Source organism: Asterias rubens, chromosome 12, assembly GCF_902459465.1.
Source record: "Asterias rubens chromosome 12, eAstRub1.3, whole genome shotgun sequence".
In the NCBI taxonomy this organism is placed as follows: domain Eukaryota; kingdom Metazoa; phylum Echinodermata; class Asteroidea; order Forcipulatida; family Asteriidae; genus Asterias; species Asterias rubens.
In genome coordinates this window covers 2,910,956-2,936,851 of record NC_047073.1, presented here as the reverse complement: position 1 = coordinate 2,936,851, position 25,896 = coordinate 2,910,956, and the positions used below count along the sequence as shown (strand labels likewise).

General features: G+C 40.5%; 1 protein-coding gene across 1 annotated transcript in view; it reads left to right on the top strand.

Moving 5' to 3' along the window:
• The window catches only part of LOC117298074 (mutS protein homolog 5-like), a 103,772-nt gene that overhangs the window by 56,736 nt on the left and 21,140 nt on the right, over nt 1–25,896 (top strand). The window contains exons 8-9 of the mRNA XM_033781308.1: nt 2,169–2,264; nt 8,889–9,010. Of these exons, the coding sequence (XP_033637199.1) occupies nt 2,169–2,264; nt 8,889–9,010 (218 nt within the window). The remainder of the gene's footprint in view (nt 1–2,168; nt 2,265–8,888; nt 9,011–25,896) is intronic.

Here is a 25,896-nt window from a genome sequence, read left to right as displayed (position 1 = left end):
GATGAGCCCGGTCAGGTACATGTATACCCACTTTACCCACCGGGGTAGGTCCACCGGGGTAAGCCCACCCGGTACCCCTTGTAGGAGGAACCTCTGGTGTTCAGTAAACAGACCACAGATCCTTCCTGTGTGGTCAATCAGAGCTCCTCTCGGTCACACCATCTCCTGGGCAGCCCACCGGGCTAGGATCACCTGGGTAGCCCCACCGGGTACAGTGTAGGTCCACGGGGGTAGGTCCACCGGGGTAAGCCCACCCGGTAGCCCTTGTAGGAGGAACCTCTGGTGTTCAGTAAACAGACCACAGATCCTTCCTGTGTGGTCAATCAGAGCTCCTCTCGGTCACACCGTCTCCTGGGTAGCCCACCGGGCTAGGATCACCTGGGTAGCCCCACCGGGTACAGTGTAGGTCCACGGGGGTAGGTCCACCGGGGTAAGCCCACCCGGTAGCCCTTGTAGGAGGAACCTCTGGTGTCCAGTAAGCAGACCACAGATCCTTCCTCTATGGTCAATCAGAGCTCCTCTCGGTCGCACTCCTGGGTTTTCCCCCCTTTCCCCTGACTGGAGCCTTGGAAGATGGCCTTGACACGTTTGTCCCCTTGTCTGGGGACCAGAGGTGTCTAGAGTAACACCCGCTCTCAAACCTGGATTGGCACCTTACATATTATGATAACTGGAACAGTTTATGTCACTTTTTTTTAAAGGTTCAGTGTGCATTCCTATTGTGTTTTCATTTGATATATTTTTAGAGAAATAGAGAGTTTTAAAACAGCACCATTCAGTTAGGTTTAAAAAAAAATTACGAGAGCCTTTTTTGCTTTTCCACTCAATGAGTCGAAAAGATTTTAGAACGTATTCACCCACAATGAGACATTTCATTTAAGGCATTCGTGACGGAACTTTCATTTGGAGCAAATACTTTTTGCATGACAACTACCATGCCCCAAACAATTTAGAATAACCGAAGAGTTTCTTTGTGAAATCTGTAAATTGGCACTGTGAAGCGAGGCTTTCTCCCTTCACCGAGCCACCTGGCTTGAAGCCACAGCCGACCCTCTCATCTCCACTTCAGAGAATCATCAAGGACCCTAAAAAGCACCCACGCGTCTCAGTCATCAGTCACGCAAGCTAAACCACAAACATGATCGAGGTGATCTCACTTCCAAGTACCGATTGCGGTTAAAATCCCACAGGTTCATCTGATATCCCATTCCCCTCCCCCTCCCCCCCTCTCCTACTCAATAGTAAAAACAAAGAACTTTTTACATGTACAAAACAAAAAATCGAACCACACACAGCCATTCAGGATTCTGAATTTATCAAATAAATTCATTGTAATTGCTCAATAATAAAGAATTTGTACAAACAAAATTAAACTACACACAGCCAGTTCTGGATTCGGAATTTGTCTAAGGATTTCATTATAACTCTTGTTGCAGATATGGAAGTATTTATACAAAATAGATCTTTATAATCCCATAATAGCCCTGCATACATGTACCTACATTTAGAAGAAAGTATGTGCACTTAAGGATACCCTTCAAATGTAAAAAGCCCTATATAAGAACTGCTCGTCTATTTGGGTGTTTGCCCAGTTGTATAATGTGCTTAGTAAGCATGAGTATGTTTTGATCAGGGTGTTTCTAACGGTGATTTACAATATTGTTACCCCCCCCCCCCCTACCAAACTAACAGACCCTGTTATAGTTTTCTCATTATTTTTATTACTCCCCAATTTCATGGCTCTGCTTACCGTAAGTATGAAATTGGGCCCGGCTTAGCCTGGGCCCAATTTCGTAGAGCTGCTTAAGCACAAAATTTTGCTTAAGCAAAGAAATCCTTGCTTAGTAAAATCAGATTACCAGCCAATACTCCACTCAATTGTTATGCTAAGTTAACAACAGCTAAATACCAGTCACATGCAATGTAAAAAAATAAGAGAGCTATTTTCGTGGTTAAGCAAATTTTTGGCTTAAGCAGCTCTATGAAATTGGCCCCAGGTCATCCGGAGTTTAGACCCCATTTAAACTTGATCTCATTGTTCTTTCATTTTATTCTTCCTTCCTAAGGTACTATTCTATCAGTTTAGCCTGGCCATCTGGAGTCCAGACCCTGTTTGAGTTTAGTGCATTTGATCTCATTGTTCTATCACTCTCATTCTTCTTCCCAAGGTACCAGTCCAGCTTTGTCCGGTCATCCAGAGACGAATCCAAGCATAACAGGAGATCGAGAAGGAGACCTCCAGTTCCTACCAAGCATTGATTACAGTAAGTTTCTATTGCCTGATGGCTTCTGATGGTTCATCTGTCCATTCTGAGCCTGGAGGCCAGGGGCCCAAAGCCCAGAGCCTACCCTCTTGTCTCCTCCAGTTCCTACCAAGCGTTGATTACAGTAAGTTTCGGTTGCCTGTATCTCATTGTTCATCTGTCCTCTCTGGAGCCTGGAGGCCAGGAGCCGCGAGGCCAGGGGCCCAGAGCCTACCCTCTCGTCTCCTTGCAGCTGATGTGTCCATTGCCTTATCATTGAAACCAATCTGTCGGCTGGGGGATGCTTATTCCTGTTAATATCATAATTTGGACGCTAAAATTTAGCAGTCAGGTGTCTGGAGCCACAGTGTTGTGTCCACTTGGCATTTTTGGGGTGAAAATACAGCTAGACTGTAAACCATCTGCTGTATAATTTGTTATCAGATTTTGTGTGAGCAATGACTGCAGAATTTGTTGTAGAAGTTTTGCATTCCGGTGCAGTAACTATGTTAGTTTTCAAACACCCTCTTTAAGTTAACCCATGGAAAAACTGATCCAATGATACACGCAAGTGCCCGATTTTCAAGAAAACTACAATAATTATGCTAACTGTTATCACATTTATGGTCCAGGAAGTTGGACTTTGCATAATACTAACTTGCACAGTCCATAACCACTCAAACTCAAACTGCATTCAATATTGGCTTGTAGGACTTAAATTTTGTTCTAGCAGTTTCCTCTGGTTAGGGGCAGTTCTATGTGGAAATCTTATATTTGTGTATATTTGGCACATCAATTGCTGTGAGTGCCTTGGTTTATATCAAGGCCTGGAATCAAAAGCATAGCTTTAAAACTGTAATGAATGTTATCACTAAAGATATGAAACAGATTGTTGAGCACTTAATCCTTTATATATCCTGTTTTAAGATGTAGGCCTAGTTCATCAAGGCCAAGGCAATCCTTAAAGACTTTTACTGCTCATCCATTATCCCCAGATCTCCCTCGTCGGTATTCATAAAACTTGCCAGACCCAATCTGTATTTAAACGGCGATTCTCTATTGGGAGAATACATGACCCAATTTCCTAAGGCTAGTTATTTTTTAAAGCAAATTTTGATGCTTACGTTAGCAGTCAACTGTGTGTAATAACTTTGCATTACAAAAAGTATACCTTTCAAAACTAACCTGAAAAAGTAAATTTATTTCATAAGTTGACAGTTTTTTTTTTTTTTTTTTTTTTTTTTTTTGGGGGGGGGGAGAAATTGCTGTAAGTAGCTGGTAAGTACAACAAAAACATGCTTACCAGAATAAGGTTATCATCCCAAAGTACTATCTCACATCTGTCATCTAGTGTGACTGGTATCCTGCTCAAATTTTCTTAGCAGAAAATTGTTAAGCAAGATTCATTGCTTAAGCAGCTCTATGAAATTGGGCCATGGGGCATATCATGGAGCTGCCAACAAATTTCTGTTCAGCAAAAATTAGCAGGAAATCAGTTACTAATTTTACAGGTAATCTATTTCTAGTCGACCAAATTGTTTTGAAGTTAGTTAGTTTTTCTGCGTAAACAACTCTGTAAAATTTGGCCCAGAGCTCAACTTTGTTAAGTTCAAATTTTATAAGCACATAGCAATCTTGCTAAGCAGTAATACTGAAAGCAATGTCATTTGATTATTTTGCTTAGTTGATGAATTGCCTCAGCAATAGTTTCTGCTTAGAATCCTGTTGTGTAGGATTGGACAATTTGTATAGGGGGATAACAATCTAGAGAAGGTTATAGGATGTTTTTGCTGTTCATGATGTTTTGTGTATACATTTTACACAAAACTAATCGTTAGAGAGATTTTTCTCAAAAACAGGATGAAACTTTTTCGTTAAGGAACTTTTATGATTTAGTGCTTGAAAACAAGGGATTCTCTAGAAAAGGAGATGTATTTATAAGGTGACCTTGTTGACAGGAAGGTTAGAGAGCTTCTTTCATGTGTACGGAATTACTCAGTAGATAACAAGTTGTCATGTCTGGTAATACTTATTTTTCTGTCAGTTGTTTGTGCGACCCAAGTTCCCGAGGTGAAAATCAGATCCCTTTTGCCTTGATTATCGTCACTGGTCTGTTACGAAGAGGGACCAGCTCTGCCATCCCTTGTCGTTAATTTAGTTGAGGACTTAATGTGACCGAATTTGTCATCAGAACACTCATCGTGGAGTATCTGGGTTTTGTCAACGGCGGTCAAGTTTCAAGGTCTGATAATGATAACTGTTGCTAGTATAATTGGTACAGTTGTCGTTGGGTAGCGGGATCGAGACTGTATGAGCAATGATAGATATCTCTAATTACCCGTCTTGAGATCAGTCATAAATTTATTCTTGGATCGCCGCCGAGCGGTCAAGCTGCAAGGGTCAAGAAGTAGATTGACTCTTGTCAATAGTTTAATCAGGGATGAGATTGTTCAGACTTTTTGCTGAATTCAGACTTTTTATGTCGGCCTGGTGAAGAAAATCAGATAATTGTTTTTTCAACAAATAAAGAAATCCTGCTCATTGGTCTACTTCTCAAGTGCTTTGGATACTGTTTCCAAAAGCCCCTTGGAATCTATAACCCCAGGGGTTACCATTCGGTAGAAATGCCATCATTTCAACATACCTTTGAATTTTTATCAAAGTTTCAGACTTTTTCGTATGACTCTCACCCCTGAATAATTGCTACAGTTATTGCTCAGGTGTTCATTTACTGCTTGGGCTTCTTCCGTGGTTGAGTGATTTGATCGATAACTTAATTTGTCGGAAGGTACAGTCACCATTCATGAGAAGAAGAAAAAAAGTATAAATATTCTTATTAATAATTCACAGGTAAGTTGTCCATTGGGTAACTAGGGGGTTGCTGCCGTGCTTGTGAGTTTGATTGATGGGTTTGTTGCCTTGATTGATGGTTTCATTTAGTATAATGTTCCATTGATGTACAGTCCATAGCTTGGTTCATATATATTTTTTAAAGTCAAGGTTATTCAGAGTGCATTCATCTGAGAAGGCCTGGATACAAAAGTGGGATACTTTGGCTTAGTTTGACTTGATTGATTGCCCTTGTAATTATGAAGTGTCAGAAAGCAATCCGAATCATCCAATACCTGCCATATCAAACCATCTTATCGACCGACTGGAATTTGCTTTAAAGGCAAGAGTTTGGAATTTAAATGCATCTCAAATGAGCGTGTGCATTGGGGGGGGGGGTCACGCCTCCCCAGTTAACTGGCCGAGATTTTGTTAAAAGGGTGTACGGTGCTTCTACTAGAAGGTGACTCAAGATTTGTAATCATTACCGACTTACAATAGGGGTTGCTAACTTGGAAAGCTTTTTTAAATCTTGCAGAATGTGTGGCAGCAAATCCAATTACATGAAGTCGTATTAACGAGGGGTGAATTCCCCTGGTCCATTCCCCAATGGCTCTACTCCACTGAATCACAGGACAAGAGTGTTTATTGAATTTGTCGCTGAAAACGAAAATTCTTCCCTGTATCATGGTGACCAATTTGTACCTTTTATTAAACTAGGGTAACTGCGTCTTTGGTTAAGAGATTATCAGAAAGTTTTGTTATTTGTAACTTCAATCATTTTCCTGCAGATCAGCTTAAAGACACTGGACATTGGTAATTGTCAAAGACCAGTCTCCTCATTTGGTGTATCTCAACATATGCACATAATAACAAACCTGTGAAAATTTGAACTCGATTGGTCCTATAAGTTGCGAGATACATGTAATATTGGAAGAAAAAACACTCTTGTCACACGCAGTTGTGTGCTTTCAGATGCTTGATTTCGGAACCTCAAAATCTAATTCTGAGGTATCAAATTCAAAATTCAAATATTTTGGTAAAAAATGAAGAATTCTGTGGTTATAACAGAGGGAGCCGTTTCTCACAATGTTTTATACTATCAACAGCTCCCCATTACTCATTACTCAATGGGGAGCTGTTGATAGTATAAAACATTGTGAGAAACAGCTCCCTCTGAAGTAACATAGTTTTTGAGAAAAGAGTATATTTCCATGAATTTGATTTTTAGAACTTTAGAATTAGATTTTGAGGTCACGAAATAAAGCATCATAAAGCACACAACTTTGTGTGACAAAGGTGTTTTTTCTTTCATTATTATCTCGATACTCTAACGACCAATTAACCTCAAATTTTCACAGGTTTGTTATTTTATGCATATGTTGAGATACACCAAGTGAGAGGACTGGTCTTCGACAATTACTAAAGGTGTCCAATGTCTTTAAGCAAGACACTTAACTTCATTCTTCAGACCTGACATACATTGTAGAGCCAATGGTCCTGTGTATTGATCCTGTTTCTGGCACTGGCTGCTGAATGTGCTGCAGCATCTTGTATCTTCTAAGGTTCTTACTACATAAATGGGTCTCATATTCAAAACACTTTATAAAACCTGTCTTGAAAAATAGCAATAAGACTGCATTGAGACGCCTATAGATAAAAGCGCTGTATGAAAACCTAGTTATTACTCTAGTTATTAATTCAGTCACTGACCCCTTTATTAGCAGAACTCCCCCGGCAATGTAGGGTTTATAACTTGTGTATTTCTCTTCAAGTATTCTATGACCTTCACCCTCCTTCTTCAGGCTTAGCATGCAACTCCACAGGGACATCTTGGGTCTCCGTTCTCTAGAGACCCGTTTTTTTTTTTGCTGGCATTGTCAAGGATGGTTGAAATGAAGAAATGACTGACGCACATCAGTAACCGTCTTAATGTCTAATTCCTGTTAAATTTGTGGGGAACCTGTTGAGATCACACTGAAGATGATGGAGAGAAATCACAACATAAAACTCGGCATCGATCGGCTAATGTGAGCACGTACTGTAGGCCTGGAGTTCCGCTTCAATTAGGATGATGGCAATGGACTAAGACAAAGTAAATACTTAACAGAGTTCTGGGTGCGTACATACATTCACTCCTTCATCCAATCCCTCAATAGACCCTTTGTATAAGACGTCACTAGCCCAAAAGAGCGCCCTCACTGATGTCATTGAAGACCTATCATTGGCTTAGAGTTGTGCATGTCTCCATTGTTTGACCTCAGCAGTAGCAGATGAGGGGTCTATTCCAAGTAGGATTTGAAACTTTGCATGGTGGAAACACGATATAGTAAGGTTTGCGGTAACACCATGTAATGACTATCTCTAATGAGTTGGGGTGGTTCTGAAAAGAACCGTTGGTTTCAACTCGACGTTTCGATCAGTATACTCTGATCGTCTTCTGGAGAAAGCTGGACTCTGATGCTGCATGCTGCTTAAGTACTGAGGAGGTGGATTGGGTCTATTCTAGAGCCTCCGTTCAGTGAATGAAAAGACACCATCTCTGATATCAGATCATAATCCTAATGCAATTTCAAATAATTATTATCGTTTTCTATTTAACTTGCTCTCCTGTGGTTAGGAGTGTGCAAAAACATAAGGGTTCCAGGAAATATTCAATCAAACGTGTTGCCTTAAATTATCAAGCAACATATTAAACCAATTTAGCAATTTGCACCTGTGTGGCCATATGCAGGTATCACACATGCCACTAATTTATCCACATCTGACTCCTGAAGAGGTCATCGGATCCATAAATTTATTTCATAATGAAGACCATTCCGTAAAACAGCTTTGAATGGATTGAAGCCTGCCAAGGTATCAATTATTATTAAAGACAATCATCTTTTATATAAGATTCACAAGAGTCAAGGGTTATATAGTTTTATTATCTAAATTTTTGCTTTTTGCACTTACATGTAGTACAGGTTTTCTCCCTCAGGATTTAATGCATGCTACATTTGGAGTTCTGTGTTGTGGTCTCATTGAGACCCGAGTCTAATCTCACGGCTCTGTTTACCAAAGAATTCTTCACTACTATAGTGCCTGTCAGGCACATTATTCTATGGGCCGTAATGTCGGGTTTCCGTGGTAAGAAGCAGAGCCATGATGTTAGGCCCAGGTCTTTGTCTCAAGACCATCTCAAGATCTTTTGAAATCTTGGACTCAGTCTGGGAGGGGAGGTGGTAGTCTCTGTTCCGGAAGGCTTAATTCCGGTTTATACTTCATGCGAATGTGAATGCGAATGCGAATGCGAAGCGAATGTTGACGTCACAAATTCGCAGTTGAACTGTGCTCTACTCACTTGCGAATATCGCTGCGAAAGGAGGGTCGTGACGTCAAATTCACGTCAAATTCGCTTCGCATTTGCATTGGCAGGAAGTATGAACCGGGCTTAAGTCTTTCACTCTTGAAAGGGCTTGGCCTCAATCTGGGATGCTAAAGTATTGGTCATCTATGTAGATTTGAGGTCTTGGACTAAACTGGTCTCAACTGCAACACTTTTATGCAACTCTGAAGACAAAGAAATAAACTCAATGTTGTGGCTTGCCTTTTCAATTATGTCGGTGTTATGTATGGACATGGACACATCAGTGAGGTTTGAAAAACTGCTAATCCATTTTACTCTTTATTTGACACTATAAAACATAACTTTTAACAAATTTCTATTGAACACATAACCCCTAAAATCACTTGCCTATCATTTTGAGAGATTTTTTTGTGACTGTGTGAGATATTAACTAGGTATTCACACGATGTCCCTTGATGTATTTTCAGCCCTGGAGGTTTGCAAGCGTCGTATCCTGGCCATGAATCTACCAAGTGTTCCAGATCACTTCACTGAGGCAGAGAGGACCATCTTCTTCTCATCCCTCGTCCCATTTGACTCTATCTGCATGGTAAGACTGATATGTTTTGTAACCATTGCACCAATGTATTGACCCAATTCAGCTGACGTCACCATCAAATTATCTTGGATGTGCCATATTGGTGGGCAATGTCACTGTGCGTTATTTAGTTAAGTGACGTACGTGCAAGGGGTCAATAAGTGGTGGTCTCTCAGTTCTGAAGAAAAATCCCCAGACTGCTCAAGATGGGATTCGAACCCCCCTCCTCCACCCAACTGCCAAGTATTACCGAGTGTAGGATGAGAAGAGGATAGTTTTAATGTTCTGTACTCTGAATGAGTGGGGTGTCATGGCTGAGCCGTCTACTCTAGTCTGTTACTCATGCTCTGGGCCTAACGACATACAGATGCCTTAGCCCAAAAAGTAGCTAAGCACAACAAAAGATTACTTAGCAGAATGGAGTAACGGTCAAACCATTTTACATTTATGTGCAATTTGTGACTGGTATCCTGCTCATTTGTTGAGCAGTATTCTTTGCTAGTAAGCAGCTTTATGAAATTGGGCCCTGGTGTTGTCAAAGGCCCTTTTCAAAAACACTGCTTCGGCTTCTTTTTCATCAGCGTTGTTGAATTTGTGTGCCTGGGTAGAGGATTTCCAACAGTCGGACACAGCTGGAGACCAAGCAAAAGCCAAGGTTTTGATAAGGGTTTTCTCGATCATTGCACATCCTGCTATTGTAATCAATCAAATACAAGAACGTAAAAAAATAAGAAAGTGTGTAGCGTGCACAGGAAAATTTATGACTACATCTTGGGAGAACAATTGTTGTGTGATTACTTGATATGTAAATATTTTGTTAGCACACCAGCAGGGATGTTAACTTGGTGTTGTTTTTGAATACCCTCATCATCCCTACCATTCATGCCATTACAAGCTACTCCTACTATATCTTTCTGACATAAAGATCACTCGGAGGGTCAAAGGTCAGTTTTATTATTCCATTCTTTCAAAAACATCCTCCACTTTGCCTGGAGTCATAATTAGATATCTTCTGTTCTTAATATCCAAATATGAATCTTTCCAGACTGCTGTGGGATCCCTTTAAGCAACGGCAGCAAGAATGCCCTTAGGTGTTCTCAGTGTTTTCTTAAGTTCCACCATGTGCCACCTCGTACTTTTAACTGTAATCGGAGGGCTGGGAGGGGGGGGGGGGGTGATAACAATGGAAATTTGTGAAGGAGTTATGAAGAGTATTAGGAGAGGGAGTGGTCAGTTAGTGGTGGGAATGCTTCTAGATTGGTTTGTGTGACTCAGCGACGTAAGGATCACTTTTAAGTTGGAAACAAAGTACGGGACGGGCAGTTGGTAGTTGTCAAGAAAACTAAATGATTTGTTTCGATCTAGTTATAATGATCAAACCAGTGCTGATTTTAAAGGTCATTCAAGGCAACACTGTTGAGTTGAAAAATTACAGTCAAATCCCCCCCCCCCTTCAACATCAAAGTTAATAAAAACTTGAAACATGCCAGAACATTCCTGACAAAACATAAACCGTTTACACAAATTTGTCCAACAAGAGTGCTTTTTCTTTCATCATTTTCTCGTAACTTCGATGACCAGTTGAGCCAAAATTTTCACAAGCTTGTTATTTTATGCTTATGTAGGGATACACCAAGTGAGAAGACTGGTCTTTGACATTTCCAAAGGTGTTCAGTGCCTTTGAAACATTGCCTTTAATAGTACCTTTAGCAGCTTTGTGGAATTGGGACTGAAGAGTTTTATTGTTGGTACTGAAACCAAGGATGCTCCATAAAGGAACTTAATTACTATAGCTCGCAAGTAGTCTGAGGAAACCTGCATCCCACTCCCGGGGTGGATTTCACAAAGGTAGTCCTAACGTAGGACAAGTCCTAGGCAATGCTAAGAGATAGGACTGGTCCTAAGTTAGGACCAGTAACTCATCCTAACTTAGGACTGGTCCTATCTCTTAGCATTGCCTAGGACTAGTCCTAAGTTAGGACTACCTTTGTGAAATCCACCCCTGATAACTCACCATTTCCATTGGTATAGATGTTGTCATTAACCAAGTTAACATGCTACCCTGCTTTATATTCAGAGTTCAATACACAATGTGATGTTTTCTGGCATTTTAACCTACAAGAAGAGCCAACAAAGATGAAGACGGTCCATGATGTTGAATTTATCTGTTAGGGGCAGCTTGGCCGGCTGTTGAGCCGTGTCGTTGTGAAGGCGCAACGCAATGAAGTTCAGCTGTTGGGTTGTGTATCAAAGTGCCTTCTTTCAACATACATGATCAAAATGCTAAGAGGACAAAATAGTGTACAAGTGTTATGTCATTGTATGTGGGGGCATTTCATATTCCGGGTAAATCTTCCTCCAGTTGACATAATTCACTTCTGCCGTGAGCTCAGCTAAGAATTGAATTTAAACTGGTTTATGGTAAGCCCCTAAAAGTGTGAATTTGACATATGTATGCAACCTTTTTGACACGATGGTAACAAAATTATTACTAATTTGAGCATCCTCCATCCCCCCCCCCCAATCCAAGAAAGGATCGCACTCACATGTACCTCTTACAGGGGGTTGAACATTTTCTTGAAATGTTCAGACACTCCCGATTATTATTCAAATGCATTAAGGCTTTGCAGCCTTACGTCTACACAAATTTACACTGTTAAGGTGAACAACTGTTTTTATCGTCCCAAGGTGAGAGATAATACTTGACTCTACCAGCAGCTGCTGGGGGTCGCTTTCATTCGGTGAGTTCTGCCAGCAAGTGCGCATCCTTGGGGCCAGATAAACTCTAGTTACATTAGGAGCTGTGATAAGTGAGGGTAGTGGGGGTATGTTGTGAGTCATTGTACGTGTGCCTTGGTGATGATTGGGACAGGATGTACCCTTGTTAAGTGAACATGCAGCCTATTAATTTAATGCATACATAGACCCCCACATTTGTCGATATGACAACCATCATGAGAGAAAAAGGAGGTGTGGGGAAGATGAAGGGCTTGTGGTCTTGCAAGAGGGTGTAAACCTGTGAATATCTTACTGAAACGGAACTGCTTCTTACTACTGCACATATTTTTGTTATATTTTATGGAGCCAATAGAGAAGATTTATTTTTAGGGTGCTGTGGGCTTGATACACCTGTCATGCCTGTAGTTGAACCCAATGTGGTAAAAAGATGTCAATCTTTTCTGACTATTGGGGGGAAATTAGTCTAATGGAAACCTAATGCGAAATCCTACCTCCACTGTAATTAGAATGAGTTGCCTAGAGGTGTTTGGTTTTGGAATAGGACTGTACACCAGGTGTAAATGGTTTCATTCACAAACTTGGACGGTAATAGAAACAGGCATGATATTCTTCCTACTTAGTGTGATTTCCGATTTTGTTTGCTCTTGAAATAATCAGAAAAACTGTGATTAAAGGCACTGGACACTATTGGTAATTACTCAAAATAATTGTTAGCATACAAACTTACTTGGTAATGAGCAATGGAGAGTTGTTGATAGTATAAAACATTGTGAGAAATGGCTCCCTCTGAAGTAACATAGTTTTGAGAAAGAGATAATTTCTCACTCAAATTTAAAAAAAATTGTGCAACAAGCATGACAAGGGTGTTTTTTTTTCTTCTATTGTTCACTTGCAACTTCGATGACCAATAAAGTCCAAAATTTCACAGATGATTGAAGGCACTTATGCATATGTTGGGATAACACACTACCGGTAAGTGAGAATACTGGTCTATTACCAAAGGTGTCCAGTGCCATTAAGTAGCCCAAAAAGTCCATTAAACCTACTCCAAGTAGGTCAGCCCTTGTGCCCAAAAAGCTTACTTTTTTCCACGGATAAAATATTATGCCTGTAGAAATCTTTTCTTTCTCATTGACCCTCGTTTCTGTGTTTGGGTGACGAACTGTATTCTGCCTATACCCCCAACCCTCATTTACCGATGACCAACCTTACTATTACATTTCAGTGGTTTATGACGACCAACTCGGATATCCTGGTTACGCCATGACCACCCCCCTTTCCTCCTGAGGCGTTGCAACATTATACAAGCACCAAGCTGCCTATTCCCCTCCCCCTTTCTACTATTATCATCGGAAACTTGCGACTGACCAGAATTTCAGTCAACAATAATTCCATACGTAAAAAGGCTGTAGGCAATGAGGTGTGGTGATGGACTTAGTCTCCCTGTGATCCAAACCCAATTAAGTTGCTTCTTTTGAGGTGTGTTTTTTCATCGGCGGTGTTTGAGGTTGACCCGTACATTGCCCTCTCAAGACGTCATCAAAGCACGCTGAGAGAAATGCTGTCACAGTTGTGGATTATGTGTGTCTGCCCGATGTCCTGTTTTATACTACAGTTCTTCTCTAGTTTTCTGACTTTGTCTCGTTTTTATTTTCCTTTTCTCTATGTCGCAAAAAAAATCTTTAATCTAAAAGGTGGAGTACTGTAACATTTATTCTTCCTGTGGCAATCTCTATTTTTTTTGTAAAGGCCTATCCAAAACCTGGGTCTGATTAATGTAAACAAAAACGGTAACAAATATAGTGGGGAAGTAAGCTTACTGCTTACCGACCAAATAACTGATGATATAAATTCAAAACATTTTTAAAGGCCTCCTGTTTCGAAGGCTAAAGTCTGAAAGTATTTGTTGATTGTTTGGCACTTTTTATTATACTTCCATACATAGACCACAAAACAATCTCGGAGTTGCCAATTCTCCCTGATTCTGCAGAAAGTTCTCTGCGGAAAAACCCAATCTTTTCATATTCTGATGAATACATTTGAAAATCTCCTTGATTACGGACACTTTTCCCGTATTAATAATAATAATAACCGTATTTATAACGCGCCTTTTGCCAAAGGGTACGAAGTGCCAGGTTTTATTACTGCAAGGAGTGGGGCGAAAGTTTGAGATGTAAGACCTAATCGTTGGCACCATGTAATGGTTTACAAGGTGCTGTGGCGCAATGTGCTGCCAATCCAGCCAGGAACACCGGGGCGAACCCCTTCTGTTTATGATAAGTGCACTGGGTTCTTTTACATGCGTTTACACAACACTACATGGAACCAACGGCTTTACGTCCCATCCGAAGGACGAAGCAAAGGTTAAGTGTCATGGCTGTGGAGTAGCGAACCCACACTCTGCTGATCAGAAACACCAGAGTTGGAATTCGGTGCTCTTAACCACTCGGCCACGACACTTCCACATTATAATGTTGAATGTAATTCTAAATATCTCTCTGATTGTACAAAATCTGCCTGATTGCAAGAAGCAAATGTAAGCAAATCTGAGGAAACTTGTCAGACTAAACATCTATATGTCAGACATTGACAAGTGGCTCTGACACAACTTGTTTTCATTCTAACTTAAGACACTTAACACCTTTGCAGAATGATTAACCAGTTCAAAATGTAGGAGTCATTATCTGTAAGGTTACTTGATTGATGTGAAATTTGAAACGTCAGGCACTTAGCAAGACGTTCGTTGGTTATTGTGTAATGACTCAACACTGCGTACATGGTGGGACAATTCAAAATTGTGTAACAACGCCTACTATTGATTTGTGCATACTTTTGAAGTGTTTGGATCGGGGGATATTGCAAAAGTTTAATGATAAGAAACAATCATGCACCAAGACTAGGCATTTAAATGGGAACAAACAGATGAACAGAAATCTGAGGTACCATTGGGCAGTAAAACACCTTTGTGTCCCCCCTCCCCCCTCCAAAAAAAAGCCCCAAAAAACAACCCTTCTTTGAGCATAGATCTTTACCCAAGTACATGAAATGAATTTAGTTCGGAAGAAAGTGCTGCAAATTTTTGTTGTATTGTTTAAACTCAGTGCCTCGCTCAATGTTTTTATCCAACTTTATTTGAGTTTGAAGATTCAACTAAATCATAAATCTTAGTATATAAGCCTCATTGCATATTTCAATTGTTATAGCTAGGAGTCATTTTGAGTTTTGAAAGGAGGAGGGTCTGTTACCTTTAGAAACGAGCACTTCCATAAGACCATCTGAACGTCTGAAGAAAGACCCTCCATGGTTTCTTAGCCTGCTGGTGTAATGTTCATTGTTATTCTCCACTTTTTTTTTTTTTCGAAGAAAAAGAAATGTTGCAACTAAACTGACCTGTGTTTCTTTCTCCATGAATTTTAAATGAAAAAACTTATTTGGGTTATCTCTGGATTATCCTGTAAATAAAAGAGGAAACCTTCATAAGCTGGTTTGATTTTTCTGATGTCGGTCTAAGTGAAGGCGTTGCATACCTTTTGTTAATCTCACCAAACTACACGGATTGTATGACTGATAGAAATGACAGCTTAATGTGGATCCAATTTCAAGTTTTCTTGTTTCAGCAAAATACTTGGATTTATTGCCGCAACTTAATCAGACCAATGTGGAATTCTCAGACATTCTCTCTGTCAAGAAACTTGATTGATTAGTCGTTGGTCCAGGTTGGCACAAAATGAGTCGCCGCGCACACTTAAAAGTGGTTTTGACAGTAAGCTTCAACGGAGTAGGGGAAGAAGAAGAAAAAAAAACCTGGCTGTAAGATGGGTCAAGAAGGAAGGAGTGATTCATTGGTACCATGTGATCGTGATCCAGAGAAGAGCCAACTGGTTTGACTTATGTTAAAGGAAACTTGCTTTAAGTTTTATGTCGGAATGAAAGAAAGCAAGTTAAATGTTGGGCTGTGTTACGATCTGTGTGACGCCTTCTCTTGTAATGAAGGCCACAGTGGAGACTGCGTTCAGACAGTTTTGGCTGGATTTTTTTCATAAATTGCAGGGAAGGGCATGACAGGTGACAGGGGCCAGTGAAGGCCAGGATGCAGATCCATTTGTCTGAAATGTTGTTTAAAACGGAGCCGGAAATGGAATTTAAAATATATTTTACTTGGTTAACAATCGGGGAAGCAGACACCAAGATTATTATTAGGGATTCTTTTTCTGTGAGTCTTCTTGAGATGATTGTTTCTTTGAATGGCTTCACTTGTAGTTCTAAAAGGACCACCTTGCTTCGTCTGCCAATGATTTTCTCTCTTCAATCCTACCCAACTTATTTTCACATTCCTTCTTTCTTCATCAACCCTCTTTTCAACTCTACATATTTCCCTTTTGCCTTCTGTTCACTCCCTGCCCTGCACACCCAAAGACCATCCCTCTTGACCTTTTACACACCATTCCCCTTCTTACTTACTTTCATTATCATTGCTTCTGCTGCCGCATAATCTCCTCGCATCCTTCCTCCCCTCCCCCTCCCAACCCTGCCCCTCCCCTCCCCTCATACCCATCCAATTCTGCCCCAATTTCCTTTCATTGTCAAACCTGCACCCCTGATTAATGATATTCACTCAGATTTATTAGTCTTCCAAAAAAAAAGAGTAGTTGGATTAACTTTTAATTCATTAGTCATCAACATGCCCTTAGTTTTTGTTTCCAGGTCAACTTGCTGACCTGAATAAGAAGAAAAAAAGTGACTGTTCTAAGTACAGTAAGCAAGGCGCACTTACTATGAGCCCATGGATAACTCATTGTGGCCACCACCCTAAAAGTACCTGAGGATGAAGAGGGAAACGTGTTAGGACACCTCGTAGGTGATGGGTTGGAGTAGAGGTAGTGGGATAAATGAGTCATAGAGTGTGTGTGTCTTCAGTCATCTTGGCAAGACAAGTATCCTCTGGTACAATAACTTCCTTATTCGTCAGGCCAGGGCACGTAGCACACATGTCCCCATCACCGCCGTCCATCCTGAAAGCTGTCTTCACAAGAAAGTCTCTTTTGTCGGTGACTCTTCAAGTTGGATTAGTACTTGAAAGTTGCGTTCCCCCTCGCTCGCCCGCGGGCCAAAGGCGGGAAATGCCATTTTACAAGGCTGTCAGTCGTAATCCTACCATTCCCTTGTGTCTTACTTCATCCTTTCTCCTAATCAACTGATTGATAGCCAATCAAATCTCGGGGAAACTGGAAATTATTTCATGTGGTTGTCATATATTTTATACTTTCTATGTACCTTTTTATCATGTCGTCGGGGCATCTCAAAGATATGTCAAACTTTCTTACATCTTTACAGCATCTTGACTTATCTTAAGATAAATTATCATCTTTGAATAATAGCGTAAACTTGTTTTCCTTTCAAAAGTTTGAATCTTCTGAGCCAAGCTGAAGCCAAGCTAAGTATTCTTAATTCTGTGCTCTGCGTCTTTTAACGTAACGGGTTCCCTGGTTAGAAAAAAGTAAATATAAAATCTTGAAAAGCATGTGTTTATAAAGTGATCAGGATTTTTTGTTTGTACATTTTGTATTATGTTATTAAGATATATCGCCTAACATCACAGACACAAGGCAACTTCAAGGTGATGGCTACACATTACCACCTATTCCTGGGGGCTGAAACAGGGGGTACCGCCTACACAGTCCGTAAGGAGGTAGGCATGGGTATACAATAAATATATAAAATTTGCAGGTAAAAAGGGGAATACAAAAAGAAAAACAGCAACCACACACCTTTGGGAACACACCACACCAGCACACACAAAAAGGAACAAAAACGCACGTACATGTACACACCCGCAGGGCTGTATGCTTCGTTTTTGAAAGGGCAAGGGCACCAAGGCAATGACCACGGGACATGGAGGTAATCGCCTTCATTGCCTCCGTGAAGTATCGGGCCTGCACCCGAACTAAACAAAAAACATTAAACTTGGACATTACTGCATTAGACTGTGTCTCTTGCAGCTCAGCTGCCTAACGGCATGAGGCAGGGTAGGAAGGAACCAGCGTTAACGCTTGTCTCAATGTTTTTATTCTTCCGCCCTGCAGACTTTACTTGATTTAAATTTGTGTTGATCTCAGGTCACTCCTTCCCCTTCCCCAGTCTCACCTTCCCACGCTGTTGGTTTTTTTGTTTCAAGAAAAATCAAATCAGCGCTAATGAAAACGCCTGCCATTGTTGATTAAACTTGTGTTGAACAGTGGGGACTGCAGATGGCATTGTCCTGTGTGTTAAAGGCACTGTACACGTTTGGTAACTACTCAAAATATATATTAGCATTAAACCTTCCTTGGGAACGAGCAACAAAGAGCTGTTGATAGTATAAGACATTATGAGAAACGACTCCCTCTGAGGCAACATAGTTTTTGAGAAAGAGGTAATTTCTCACTAAAATAATAAAAGACTTCTGGCCAGAAGCCTTTTATTCCTATCTGAAAGCAGACTATTTTGTACAACAAGGGTGGTTTTTCTCTCATCATTTTCTTGCAACTTAAATAACCAATCAAGTCCAGATTTTCACAGGTTTGTTATTTTGTGCAGATTTTGGGATACACCAAGTGAGAACACTGGTCTTTGACAATTACCAAACGTGTTCAGTGCCTTTAAAGCTGTGTTGACCTCCCTAGCGTCTTTGTCTCTGTGGATGCCTTCAACGCAAACTGCCAGTCCGACAAAAGCAATCTGGACAGTCTTAAGGGTTGGAGCGACGAATGAAATGTGACACAGGGACATGATGTCGCTCATGTCTCACTCTTGCTACTGATTAATTCTGAGTTGTTGTTTTAACGTTTTCATCCCCGTACCTGCGTCTAATTTTCAGCGACACGATTTTCGCTCATTGTGGCTACTATACTTCCAATTGTCTACACATGTATCGCGGTGTGTTGTGCGAATAGTGTGCGGACCATATGTAACGCTTCTCTGATGGAACAAAACATCGAAGTTTGTGAAGTTTTATCAACACTGTGAGATAATGTCCTATAAATTAATGTGAACTTAAAATATATAAGCATAAAAGTGAACATCTTTATCTGAAAAATTGTTTCCTGGGAATGTTTGCCTTTAAGTACACCGTCCTGTAAAATTAGGTGTAATGCAAAAATGTAATCTTACAAAGTAGATGTCTTTGGACACTATTTTTCTGAACTTTGTGAAGAACATTTTTTTGTGCCATCAGAAAATGGGAGGTACATGTAAACAATCTTGTGTAATTCTTAATGCAAAATAAACAAGCAACAATTGAAATGTGAAGTTCTTATGAGAGAAAATATAAAGACTTTAAAAGCCTGTTCAAAGATGTGTGATGGCAGGTTGGGGGAGAGGGGGGAGAAAAGAAAACCCTGGATTGTTTGGAAGTAAGAATACAAGATTTCATGAGTCATTTGGAAGGCTGTTTTACTGCCCAGAAGTCCCTAGCCTCCAATTCCCCATGGCACCTGGCACTGTCGCAGATTTTTTGCTGACTCGGGGAGTAGAACGGGGGAGCAAGAGAACCACATCACGGCACCTGTTTTGACTTAGTTGTGATTGGCCTTAACCCACACATAAATGTAGGCTACCATCAGTGATGCAATTTTTACTCTTCAGCATAAGTGCACTTGTTTTCTCAGAATCATGCAAGCTGTTGCAGCTTTGAAAAATTCATGCTCCTGTCTCCTGTGTCATGGTCCCTGTGTGCAACAGCAGTAATGGATACTGATTTTCACCCACTAGAAAGGGTTCAGACTACTTTGTCCTTTTGGCGAAAGTTTGGCCGTGTCCGAAACGACGGCTTCGGCTACAGCTTCGTCTAGATCAGCGCGTCTACCAGTGTTAAAGAATAGGCAGACGCGCGCGATCTAGCCGTAGCTGTAGCCGAAGTCGCCGTTTCGGACACGGCCTTATACTTTAACTTTTATGCTCTCCTGGGCATCCCACTGTTGTTTAACTTAAGTTTGTAAAATATTTGTAAAGTGTGTACATGTACTTGTGAATGTTTTGCCCCAATAAATGATATTGTTTTTATTAAAAGGTTTGGGTAACATTGATGTGAAAGTGAGAATAAGGCCATACAGCGGCTGTGGATTGGTTGTCACATCAACATGCATTGAAGCATATGATGCCCATAGCAACAGCCTTAGCAACAGCCGTAGCCGGTGATGGTTTTTCAAAAAGTTTCATCCCCTTAAGGGTGATCCATCTCCTGCCCCTTTCCCAGGTTGTATTGTAAACTTGGGTGTGATACCTGGTTATATGGGAGTCACAGGTTGAGTGGCTTGTGACTGGCAAACCCAAAACCAAGATATCAGATGAAATTGGATGTCCACTAACATTAGGGTACATATATATAGCTCGGTAGAGCGCCGGCTTGTGAATCTAGAGGTTGTATGTTGTAATCCTGCTCGTGTAATTTTTGTTTTGTTCAACCTACAATCCTAGAGACTTAGTTCCATTGTCTGGGAGAGCACATCTTTTTTGATGACATTTTTTTTTACTTTTGCCCTTCCCTGGACGGCCTGTGCTTGTTTTATTGTTCTGTCCGAAGAATTAAAATAAAATAAAATAAATAATAAAACAAAGACTAAAGATTTTAAGATTTCAAGAAGTACCAGCGCCATGAACTGTTTCTAGTTACTGACCCCATTTTGCGTAGCTCTTGGACATTTTTGTGGTCAGTGGATTTTACGTCAGAAACTTGTTTCCGCTCGGGGTCGCCAAAGCATGCCCCTGATTGTGTTAAGCATATCAGTAAGGGATATCCTGACTCCCGAAACCGGCTTTACAACGCTTCCTGTCAAAAACCATGTATGCATGGAAATACTTCCTTTTAAGAACACCTCGCCGAGTATAGGTAGTTGGTAGTTATTTTATGCTTATAGAATTCGGCATTAAAAAGTCATTGTTACTTATTGTTCCTTAAGGAAACAGTTATTAAAATCACTTCATTAACGGGAGGATATACCTTAAGTAATTGCTCAAAAAATTACTGACCCAAAAACTTACTTGTAAACAGCACTGGAGAGCTGTTGAAATTATAAATCAGTGATAGAAACGCCCCCCTCTGATGCAGTAGTGTAGTTTTAGAGAAAATGAACCTTGTTTAAAACCTTGCTTTCTCCTGAAGATGATTAGAGCATACTGATCGAAACATTGAGTAGTCAACCACCGGTGCTTTTTTAGAACCAACATCACTCAAAAGAGAGGTTTTCACATGGAGTTACCACAAACCTCATCTTACACATGTATTATACTTACACCGTGCAAATTTTCAAATCCAACCTTGTTTTTGTGATTGATGATTTCAAAGCTGTAGTGTTGTACTGAACGACTCTCACGGGTAGCGGTTATCAACCACGGCAGGCTCTTACTACCAAGAAAATATTGTGCATTATCTTCACGTCTATCAAATTAACATACTGAACTTAGAATGGATGGGGTATTGAGACTCCAAAACGAAGAAGATTCTTTCAGACTTGGCCCTCGGATAGATGACAAGTCAGCTGCTGGACCTCTCATCCATCTTCAAGTTGTGTACTTCTTGGAAACGTTATTGATCCAGCTGGAAAAATCGCACGCAAATGAAGGGGAGTAATACTTCCTGTAACTTCATTTTTGTTTTTGTCGGTGATTGTTCTCTTCGAAGAAAGATGAAATGAGTGGTTTAGGATTTAATTGACATTTGTGAAATATGTAGTGACATGTCCTCATGTCTTGTCAAGGATGTTGCATCATAGTGGAGGGTGGAGGTATTAAGGTGTCTGGGTTCTACCCAGGATTTGTCAACACTTTGGGGCATTCTGGAACCAGATTTTGGAAGTTTGCCCTGAGCCAGCTGAATTGAAACGAGGTCCTCAGAATTGTTTGTCCTCTATTTTGTTCGTCTTTGGTTTTAAAAGTCCTGGGCATTCTGAGTGGTTTTTTATCCATATGGTTTGTGTGAGCTTGATCTGAAGTCAATTTGTGCGTATTAGTCATGTTCATTTACTCGCAATTCATGTTTATGGGTCCGCATTTTATTCCAGATTTGGTAACTTGTGCATTGGGTGTACATGCACTGAGAGGCAGTTTTACCATTGTACGGTGATTAGAAAGAAACCCATTTCGCTTGCTTGGCTTTATGTGAATTGTAACTCAAACAGGTGAATCGAAGAAAACCAAGATGAGAGAAAGGGTTCATATCAGATGTACTATAAATGCAGACCCTTTACAAATCAACAAGTTTCTCTCAGACAAAGATATGCTGCACCGTGCCAGTTGCCTGACAATCACAAGCAACTCCGCAGAGATCAAACAATTAATCCCACCTGCCAAGACAAAAAAAAAACATGCTCCAAGTTTTTTCTTTTTCTCTCTCTCCAATAAATTGGGAGAAGGTCATCAATTACCGTGATTTTTGGCCATGAGTCAGCTTCAAGTGTGCGCTAATCAAGAGGACTTTTGCTTAGCTTCACCACACCTGGTGTTACTCATTCACTCTTGTGCTCCCCCCCCCCCTCCTTTCCACCCTCCACCATCTGTACTCACACACACACAAACATAAAATAAAAAAATTAAAAAAACGAGTCAGCAGGGACAACTGCGATTCACAGGGAGAGGAAATTGGAAATTTAGCACAGGCTTTCCAAAGTCAACGTAAGAAATGTCCAGGAGTTGGGATGAGTCGGGGTGGGTGTGTGGACGCCAGAACTTGCACGCCAAGGACCTGGAAGCGTCCCTGAAGATTAGTCTGTAAATTAGTGTTCAGACAGTCTTGGGTAAGCTGGAGTTCTAGTTGTGGATCACTGCCAGAGGATGATCATAGGATGGAGACAGGGAGAGGGAGAGAGAAGGAGAACAGTGGGAGGGCCTTGGACATGGGTTGTAAAGAGTGCATTGACTTAAACGCCTAAGAACTCATTGGGTAATTAAAGAGAATATGAGGCATTGGTATAGACAGAGCCCTGGGCTTGAATCGAACCTGTTGGTGTTCAGGAGTGAGAAGTTTCAGACTTGATTTCAGAACGCTTTTATTCTCTTGATAGAGCTGCCAAATCTCCCTGATTCTGCAGACCCTGAAAATAAACCAATCGTTCTAAGTTCTGATGCACAAAAATTAATTTGAAAATCTCCCTGATTCTTGAACTGTTTTTCTAGTATGTTGAATATATATTCTTACTCCCTGATTGTTCCCAAAACCTGCAGATCCTGAACTTTTATGTGAAAAAAAGTAGATAATGTTTGGTACACATACAGAAATCATTCATGTTCCTTGATGCTCTCCACAGTACAAAAGGTACTTGTGGTGAAACCTGGAAACCTGTAACTTTGTGTAGCTGTGCTTTTTGTTCCACATAAAGAAACCATGCTTTTTGATCTACTTCTCTGGAGTTCTGATGATACTCTTCCCCAAAACGATTGATTATTCTTATAGTTTTATTCCCGATACTTTTTAAGAAATGTTTATTTCTTCAGTATATAGTTTTATTTATGTATCGTGCATTATAACTTCTAATACTTTTATTGTTTGTGAGAAGCGCCTTGTTCTGATAAACAAATTTGAAAAAACTCCCTGAATGCAGAAACATTTTTGTCTTTTATGTTGAGTAAATATATCCCTGATTGTTGAACAAAATCTCAGGTTGTGGAAAGTTGTTTCCTATTACGTTGAATGTAATCCTAACTACGTTGTTTCAACTCGTGATAATCTTCTCACCATTTCACTCATATATTCATTTATATACCAGGTAAGATACAGACGAAACCCTGCCACTATTTCCTCAAGGGGTACTCGTTTTAAAGTGATACTGAGAGTTAGTCTCAAATTCAGCAGTTAAGGAACCCTGTACATGAGCGTTTGCCTTACTAATCCATCTAGCCAGTATCCAATGTAACTGTTTTTGATACACAACACCACCCCCAGCTTGCCTTGTCATAACTTTGCTGTTTAACAAATCCTGACCACTAACCCAATGCTGTAACTGAACCGAGGTAGATAATGCAAAGGGAGTATTATATGTTGCCCAACTAATAGCTCCGTCTGAGTCGCACCATACGTTCGTGATCAAGCAAATCCGAGGACGGTTTTCCCTCGAGTGATCAGTTATCTTTCCCTTGTAATACCTTTTTTTTTTTGGACTGCACTTAATTGTCGAGATGTGCGTACTGCGCCACTTCCTTGCTCCTGAATCATAACATATGAAGATTTGAAATTGCAGACATTAGGAGAGTTTGGATTACTACAGACGCTTCTTATTATATGATGGGATAATCTTAAGTGCCAATCATTGCCGTTAAGGGGGGCACCCTCGTTTATGAGGACTTGCCAAACAAGCAGCGCTCTGTGTTTTGGGAGATAACTATCCGATTGAGTGAAGAAGTAATTGAGCCCTGTGGCTGAGCGCTCCACTGCTTCAAGTGTCTGTGTGGAAAAAAGGCAATTCATGCTTGTCATTTTTCCTGCTTATGTAGTCATTTATTAACAATCTTGATGTAACTTGTGGCTGACTTGGATCTTGCTTGTAAGTTGTGCGCTGTCTGTAGGTTTTTCCTAAATATTACGGACTATTTGTTTAATCTGTGTTTTCTTCTCACCAAAGTGTAACAAACTCTCTGAAAAGTTGGCGTTAATGACACTAAGGTTTGTTATCTGGAAAAGATATGTTCATGGTAAATGTGTCAGCAGTGTGTCCGAACTGCTTGCTCCTATCAGGTTGTTTGAGCTTGAAACTAGGCTTTCCTCCCTCACAAACTCTTGCTTTGCTGAGATGTGGAACAATAACTTTATACAAACAGCTTCTTCCATGTACTACATCTCTTACAAGATATTAAAATATCTTGTAGTCACTTACAAGAGTGGCGTTTAGCCTAAATAGGGGGAGCTTACATAAAACAAAAAACAAAAAACCCACAAATAAACAAACAAACAAACTTCTGTTATTCAGCCTTTAATCAATGCTCATCAGCCCATCGTACCATTATGCAGTTTCTACATGTGTATACAACTTTACGGCAGACAAATGTAACCTGTTCATTTGGGATTAAATGTCACATTTTTCCTGGGAACTTTTGCCAGACACCAGTCATTTGCAGACGATGTTAAACAGCACGGGCGTCTGGTAGAACATTCATTAAATGTGGTGGGTGGTGAGGGGTGTGGGGAGGGGGGGGGGGAAGATAGCTGGCGTCTTATCAATAACTCGTTCTCGTTAGAGACAGAACTTACATAATTTGGTTTTGTCTTCTCAATGGAAGCTTGACAATCGAAAGTGCATCTGACCTTGTAAGAAAGACTGAGTGAAAGGTCATTTGTCTGCCTCTTAATACGATGGCGCTAAATTACCACCAGTGCTGACTTCTGAAATGGTTATTAGGGTCAAAGTTCCACCAATAAATTGAATGCGGCAGATGTATGTATTTTGTGTGTGTGTGTTTGGTAAAGTATACAAGGAAAGGAAACTGAAGATAACAGAGTGTCTCCTCCTGCCTGATTCAGAAAGATCAGGAGCCTGAGTAGATGTTCAGAAACGATATGCTTATTATTAATGTTTTCTCTCAAATATCTGCTTAAAACACATTTGGGCTGACTGTTGAACACTTGGTAAATTGCCGGTATATGCCCAAAATGACACCCATAGCCATTAATATTACGATGAAAAGACATTAAGTAAAGTAGCCACAGGAAACCGGATGGGTTACAAGGGAACATATGAATAAAGGCAGGGATATTTGTTGCCGTAGTTCAGGGAGGGGGTAGATTGTTCCAGAGTTCTGAGGCAGCACCATTGGCCATGCAGCCACTACAATGCAATGTGAATGGGTCATTGATGTAGGTTACCAGCTAAATAACATTTCCCATGTAGCATCTGTAATTGGTATCATGCTTATTGTTGCTTAGCGTACATTTTTAAGCAACTTTGTCTGCTTAAGCAGCCCTATAAAACCGGCTCCTTAGAACATTGCTATCTTCTTTCGCTCTTTGAAACTCTGTATTTTAAAAACAAAAACTGTAACTTTCTATGACAGCTCATTACTTTTTATGGATTCCCTAACACAGTGTAGAGCATTGGTTAACTCCCCACAGGGCGCATCGTGACAAACCTAGCTCCATTTCAGTCAATCTTTATTCCCTCTACAGTCATCAGTTTCCCCTTGTGGTTAACAATCCA